At 34.0% G+C, this 7,650-nt stretch overlaps 1 protein-coding gene across 8 annotated transcripts; it reads left to right on the top strand.

The window, feature by feature from the left end:
• Positions 1 to 6,017, top strand: LOC112039425 (uncharacterized). Of its 8 annotated transcripts, none has more exons than XR_010627203.1 (8): positions 1 to 124; positions 1,040 to 1,112; positions 1,180 to 1,392; positions 1,949 to 2,019; positions 2,617 to 4,011; positions 4,467 to 4,537; positions 5,207 to 5,682; positions 5,806 to 6,017. XR_010627203.1 is itself a non-coding variant. In XM_065768979.1 (8 exons), exons 6-8 carry the CDS (start codon positions 3,860 to 3,862, stop codon positions 5,272 to 5,274), a joined length of 291 nt encoding a protein of 96 aa, XP_065625051.1. In that variant the 5' UTR covers positions 1 to 124; positions 1,040 to 1,112; positions 1,180 to 1,392; positions 1,949 to 2,019; positions 2,617 to 3,419; positions 3,831 to 3,859; the 3' UTR covers positions 5,275 to 6,017. The 8 variants fall into 8 exon arrangements, 7 of the variants coding, with proteins under 7 accessions (XP_065625051.1, XP_065625052.1, XP_065625056.1 ...); XM_065768979.1 differs by having other exon boundaries at positions 2,617 to 3,419; positions 3,831 to 4,011; positions 5,207 to 6,017; XM_065768980.1 differs by having other exon boundaries at positions 1,193 to 1,392; positions 5,207 to 6,017.
• Positions 6,018 to 7,650: the final 1,633 nt, after the last annotated feature.

Below are 7,650 nucleotides of genomic sequence, written 5' to 3'. Positions count from 1 at the left end.
TTAGTATCACACAATTTTCCTTCCCTCGGTGCTACTTCATCTCTGTCACTGTGTCAGAGGGAATTCAAAATACTCGCCAATGCTAAGGCTCCCATTTTTCTCCCCCCATGACCCATGGAACCAGGTGATCATCATATATTTTCCAGTTGTTTATGGTTGTAAAGTTTTTTCTTGACTTGTGTGTGCATTCGGATCAATTTTAACTCTTTCAAGAATTTGAGCGAGGAGGAAACAATTTGACTGGAGATACTTTTTCATGTCCGTTTATTTTGCTTGATTTCTAATGCATAACTGGTGAGTCGGCTGAAGTTAGATATGGACAAAAAATGTTAAAAGTAAATGGTTTAATTCATCCAGCAAAAAAAGAAAAAGAAAAAGCAAATGGTTTGATTTGGCAATGGGCTGTATTTTATTATACTTGTTAACAAGCAAAGATCAGTAAACAAATTGAAATTCTTCCTTTGTAGAAAATGTTGTTGGATGTATACAATGGCCTTGTCTCAATTTAATAGAACTTCTTCAAATTTATTACTCTTGGAAATCAACTTCCCAGCAAACAGACAGTCCTTTAAAAGTTGATAAATTCCTCAGGTTGGAGGGAGAACAGAACAGTAAGAGTTGGGGGGAATGGCAAAAGGTTCTGGGATGATCCATCCAAATATTGATTTTAATAATTGTGTTATTGCATTTTAGAACTCAAATTTGAGCAGTGAACAAATCTCTTAAGAGGAGCAATGCAAGAGGGAACAACGCTCACATTTATGAAGCAGTATCCTCTTATTCATTATATTAAAAAAAATATAAATATATTATGGACAAGTATAATTCTTTCACAAACAATGAGAACGCAGAAATTTGAAGCTTATCTTAATGGGTTGGAGGGTGAGGTCGTGTTGTTGTGGTTGATCCATTGGGTATGTAGGTAACTTACAAATAAATAAATAAAAAAATTTTGTGGTGTAATTTTGATTTCAAACTCAGCAATATCCTGTGATTTTAGAGAAGTGTCCAACCTATACATTCTACCTTGGATATGTAGGTGTCTGTGACAGGTGCAGGCAGTGAGGCTGAAGCAGCAAAGATTGCATGCTCGGTGGCATCTTCTTCGCTTGGTAAGGCATGATTTTTAAACTTGACAATCCTTCCAAGACCTCACTTTTAAGTCTAATCTGCCGACAGTTTTGTTAAGCAGGGCGCTGTATAAAGGCAGAGATCCAAATTGGGAGCGCATTGCTGCTGCTGCAGGTTATGCAGGGATTTCTTTCCACCAGAACAAGCTTTGAGTATTGCTAGGAGACATTCTGCTCATGGATGCTAGGGAAAACAACCGTTTGACCTGTAATTCTAAGTCTTGACTTTTTAGATAAAACCAAGAACTAGTTCATTCAAACGGTAATTCTAACTCTTGACTTTTTAGATATAACCAAGAACTAGTTCATTTCTCTGTAAGATTTGATCATTCATGTGTTTCTTTTCTTCTCCTCACTCCAGTTTTCATCAATTATTTCCAGTGCTCTGCGGAACTAGATCATAATCTTCTTCTTTTCTTGTTCTTTTTTTTTGGGGCGGGGGGGTTGGGGGTTACCTGTCACACATCATGAGGACACTTGAAAATTTTCTATGTGATGCTTTTTTGGTTGCTCTGTGTTAAAAAATGTAATCAACTTTGGAATCCTAGTTGCAGTTTTGATAGATACAAGATGTAGACATCATCCAGATGCTAGTGCAAGTGCCTTGTCTCTTTCCCAAGCTAGTGTGCTTCTAACTGAATTTTTAAGGGAGAGGACTCTTGTATTTGTAGATATGCATGCAGTTTTTATTGTGTGAATGCATGCCTGTCGTGTGTGCACTTTGCCTTTTAAGCATGTCACTTTTTGTTTTCCAAATATCCCCTCACCTTGTAACTAAACAATCTCTGATTCTCTCGAGTAATTGGTAATCTTTTCAGAGCTGAAGCAAGTAACTATCTGAGGAAGGCTGGTGAAACCCACAGTACAGTTGAAATTCTTATATCAGTTGGTAAGCTTCTGAAGTACGCATAAATATGCTACTTTTGCTCTCTATTGACGGTGAATTCAAAAACCAAGTCTACTAATATTAGCTAGTTAAGGGATCACACTCACCTAGAGGGTGGGATCGACATAATTTTGTAAAAAATACCACCAAAAAATATATCTGCAATTCGGCCTGCTAACTTTTCTTTGCACAATGAATACTAGTATTAGTATAGTATGTTAGTCCTTAAGCTAAATCCAAACAATTCAGTTAGGCTTACATCGCTGCTTATGCTGCAGATTTGCTTGGTTGTTGAAGGGCTAGGATAAATGAATTCTTTTCTAAAACAATTTAAATAACTACTTCACTTTTTTGAAAACAATGTGTTATCTCTTAAAGTGAACAAGTCTGCTAGCCGAATTTAGTATTGCTTATTGGGCCGCCATCTTCAAAAATTGAGATTTACTCTAGTATGTAGTTGACAACTCACGTTTAATTACCCAACAGTTGATGGGTCCAAAAGAATAAAACATTCTCACCAGCTGGTCTTGTTTTGATGAGGTTAACTTTCCTAGTCTTGTGGCATTGCATTTGTCTTGCCTCATATCTTCTTCCAAACAGGTGATGGCTTGGGAAGCGGGCAAGCATGTGGATGCGATTTAAGTTGTGACTATGTCAAAATAAATGCAGAATACATAACATAGAAGAATTTGTGTTGTGTCATCTCATATTTCTTCTCACTTCACAGGATTTTTAAACAATAAAGCCCCACTTATCACATTTTGCTTCTTGGATTAATATTTTATCATTGTTGTATCTTAGCGGTGACTTAGCAATGTGTGTTTTTCAATGAAGATCTGCTTATGCAAATCATTTTTCTGCAATCAACACAAGCTATTCCTTGATGTTGGATTGAGATGAATTGATATTTTCTACTCAATGTTACAAATATATTTCAAAGCTCAATCCTACTATCATAAGAAATAATTAAAAGTTTAACTGGATATAGCATAGAAATCGAATAAAGGAGTCTGCAGTTAAAAACTCCTTCCCATGATATATTACATGATCAGCCTAAAACATATTCAGTATTCATGTGGCATAAAGCCAACAAATTTGTGGTAAGTTAGCGATAGAAACATATTCCCCATTCCAAACAACCCCTTAAAGCACATTCCCATACCAATATTTATCTTGAACATGAATCTCTACCTTAAAAAAGGAAAAGTAACGCCTAAATTCTAGCAGCACTCAAAGGAGTACAATTGCATTACAAGCTACATTACAGAGGAGATTCCTGGCCAAACAAGCGCATCTCAAAATGTTACTGTTGTGTGTCAAAATGGAAGTTCAAGCTAAAACCGGATCTTCCAAATGACCTGTCTGTCACTTTGCCAGGAAAATCCATCGCCTTGAATTTTCCGGTACTATCTTTGTCCAACTCCCTTTGTTTTCCATCAGATTTTGTTTCAACTTAAACTAAGGCATAGAATCATTTTGTGTTTAGTAGAGTAATTTTTTTTTTTGATAAGTAGTAGAGTAAAATTCTTTGTACCTTGGTACTGGATAGTGTAAGCTTAAAGAATGAAAATTTTATATCCCATCTTATGTCCAAATAAAATAGATGGAATTTGGTTTTTGCTTTGTTCTGTTTGTTTTACAATTCAAATGAATTTGTTTTCAGAAACCAAATTTGTTCATTACATTGTCAAAAATCTTGTCATTGGTAGAAACATGTTTGATGGTGCCTAATTGCGTTGCTTCTTGTTAATTTCAAGGTGTTACAAGTGAATATTTCTTAGGATTTGAATATTATTAGTGTGAATTGTTTATAGGGTTTTGAGCTTAGTGGCTCAGATATTAAATGGAGCAGCCACATGGACGGCCTACCAGTCATTCAGGTTTGAATTTTAAAGGGAGTGATGGGTCAAGATTACCTAATGTGATTGTTGTTTCAAGTGCTATTCCTCAAGACAATGTGGAGATTTTGCGTGCAAAGTCTGCTGGAGTGCCTGTGTGAGTACATCAATCTTTAAAATTTGGCATTTTTTTTTGCTACAATTCTTTTTTATTTTTGCTGTGTAAGTACTTTGGCTCTTTTTCAGCGTATTCACATTTGGAATCCTATGATCTGCTTTCAAAAGTAAAAGTTGCTTTGAAATTTCCTCATTATATCTGTAAAAGTACTTTCCAATGTTGCCAATGATCTCTAGCTCGACTGGCACCTCCTCCCCTTGCAAGTGCTAGGTGGACTAGTGAGGTCGTGGGTTTAAGACCCACCAAGTGCATATGTATCTTACCAATCCAAAATAAATAAAAAAGTACTTCCCTGTGTTAGGCATTCGTAGATTGGTTAACTTTGTAGTTCAAATAGTCTAACTGTTTGTTTCACTAGGCAGATGATGGAATTTTTTAATGTTCAATTTATGAAATATAAAGCATTGGTTTACTTGATTTTCCCTTATTTACAGACACAAACGGGATTATTGGCTGGCAAGGCCAACGGAGTGCTACAAGCTTATTGCTGTTAGTGGTAGCCATGGTAATCATATTATAGGCTGCAGTTCAGTAGTTTATACAGATTGTAATTTATACAGACTTCTCTAAACTCTAGAATTGATGTTGTAAGTTGTAGCTCAGTTTGTACATTTAATATAGGACTTTTGAGTAGTTGTTCTCTGTTCTATTACACCATAATATATGATGTACTGCTGCTTTGTTAATTATTTGTGGATCTAGAGCCATAGATTTTCTTTTGTACTGAATCAACCAAGTTATGAAGATTAGCTTAAATATTGCTTTTGTTTCCATTGTAATCGGAGACCAAGATTGCACTTACGAAAAGTGTAAACATTGGAACTATCATTGTTGTTTTAGAATTTTTTTTAATTGGTTAGTTTACACACACACCCAATGGGTTTGTGAATGTAAGTTTAATCAATCACTTTTATTACATATTTATATTGAATGTTCCTGTCTCAATTAAATATTACTACTAGCTTGCTTAAATTTCCAACAACAAACTTTCAATACTGCAAATAAGTTGAATAAGCAACTAGCATGTTTTATTTTGCTTGAGTATGCTTCTGATAGTGAGATGTTATTAACAAGAAAACAAGCTAGCATGTTTTTTCTATCCTATTTAGTAAGTTACCACACTTATTAATCTACGTTTTCCTCGAAAGGAGTATGCACATTATTGTTTTTGCAGGCAAGAGTACAACAGCAAGTATGCTGGCTTATGTTTTGAAAGAATTGGCAATGATCTTACAGCGGTAATTGGAGCATACAAACAGGAGACTCTAGTTGATGAGTTGGTGGTTCAGATATCCAAGGAACTTAATCGCCAAATTGTTGTTTTGATCCTTGGACCAGGCTAAGATCTTTACCGCTTACCTTTGGATTTTCTTTCATCACATTTTGCAATTGTGTTAACCCTTTAAACAAACAGGTGATATTACTACTACAGGCCCCAAAGTGCTTCATAAGTTGCAACAGCAATACAAGTGAACTTGTAGATTCCATGTGACACCTACTTGCACATTCCTTGATTGATTTTTTGAAATTCTGACATGTCATGATTCTGAACCTCTGAATGAAGATTCCGAAGACAAAGATAATTCATACACTTCCCCGAGATAAAGTGTGAATTGGTCTTGCCAGTTGCCACTGATTATGTCTGGTGTGGTACGTGAGTATTTTTTTTTTTTTTGTAATATGACCCGAATTGCCTCTTCTACTTTGGCAAGAAATGACTTGTGAGTCTGTGACTGCTCTTGTGTGACTTCCGTTTGATTCTTCTATGCAAAGATGAAACTGGTGGCTGGTTACGTTATTGGTAATGGGAGTTTCTTCTATATACATGGATGGATGTGGAACTATCAAGAAGAAAGCTGATGACACTGCAACTGCTAATTGCGTTCCATGTAATGAATTTGCATTTACAACTTGTACTATACTATGTTCCCATTTAAGGTAAACGGAAAGAAATGAATAAAAATGTATTGTTGTGTTGTGAGGAACTGAACAACAGAGTTCTTTTCAAGGCTATTAGTGATAAGCTGGACATTTCAAGAAAAATGCAGCATCATTTATCATTAAAAGAATTCGAGAAACAAACTTGTAATAATAAGGAACTCCTCAAACAACTCCAATTTATATGCTACTATAGTATCTTACGTGAATCATATTCACACGGTACAGTTTATATGATACTAAAATAAATCATTTAATACACAGATTTTGAAGTAAATTCAACAGATCATGTATTGAAGTTAACTTTGGTATGAAAATATCATGTTAGTTGTATTTGTCTTGTTAACCGGTGCCCTTAGAGCAATCGCTAATAAACTTTTTTTTAAAAACAATTTTATAGAGAAATATTAAAAGCTTTTTTTTCTTTTCCCTTATAAAAAATTCCTTTTTTTTTTTTTTTTTCTTTTTTCTAAAGCAATGTCCTTAAGACATTCTTTAACTTTTCTCTAAGTAATAACGATCGCTGTCTGAAAATATCTAAAACTTAAAGTGTGATGGTGATATAAATTACTAAAGAACATCATGATAATTAATGATTTTAAAGTGAAATTGATGTTGTTAAAAAGTTCTTGAGGTTATAAATGATGTGGCGATTATGTAGCAAAGCTCAATGCATCATTTATAATACAAGCCCATCATATTTTAGATTTTTTTTTCTTGGAAAATTTATTTGAGCTTGTATTTAAATGAGCCATTACACTCAAAAGTCCACAATTATTTTTAGTTTTTAGTGTTTTTTTTTTTTTTCATTTTTCATTTGATTTGATTTGATTTAATTTTTAATTTTAAAAAAAGAAAAAAAAATCTTTAATTAAAATCTTTATCCCAGTCCATCAAAGTTAGGGTGTGCTGTGACTTTATGGCCCATTAGCTTCCTCAAAGTTTATGGTTGTTATTGGGCTTTGTATTTTTTGAGCAAATGGAATTGGGCTTGTTGTTTGAGCTTGATATTCTTCTGTTTTTGTTTTGGTGACACGGGATGAGGTTGGATACTAGTGGACCAAGCATCCAATAGCTCTAACAAGAAGCACATGCTAATGACACCAGAATTCTGAATCCACATTAAATTTATTTACCAATCTAAAGAAACTGACCTATTGTCCTCTGTTTTTGTTTCAACTCCTAAAGTGAGGATAATTACTATTCGATGGTGACACCTTGCATCAAGTTCATGTAGCTGCACCTGCCTCTGAATACAAGTTAAATTTGTTTCTCAAACTAAAGAAACAATGTCTTCGCTCTGTTTTTGTTTTAACGCTTGAAATGAAAAAGTTATGATGCATGCACACGAAACATGGCTTGGTGTACACTACAAGAAAAAAGACATAATACAACAAGTATTATTGCAAATAATAATAATAATAATAATAATGGAGGTAATAAATATACTATTGCATCTCTAGGTTGTTGTTTTTTTTTGTTATAATAGTAACTTAAATTTATTACATCAATATGAGATTGTAGTAATAATTATTATGTTATATCAAAATGTGTTGTTGTAATAGGTAACTCTTATTATATATTGAGATATGTTGTTGCAATTGGTAATCTTTTATTCCGCATCGAACTATATTGTTAGTATAGTTCCTAGATATGGTTTTTGAATTGCAAAATAGGATA

The sequence above is a fragment of the Quercus suber genome, unplaced genomic scaffold (assembly GCF_002906115.3).
Source record: "Quercus suber isolate HL8 unplaced genomic scaffold, Cork oak 2.0 scaffold_1033, whole genome shotgun sequence".
NCBI classification, from domain to species: domain Eukaryota; kingdom Viridiplantae; phylum Streptophyta; class Magnoliopsida; order Fagales; family Fagaceae; genus Quercus; species Quercus suber.
Note: the sequence above shows the minus strand (reverse complement) of the source record. Positions and strands in the feature narration are given on the sequence as shown.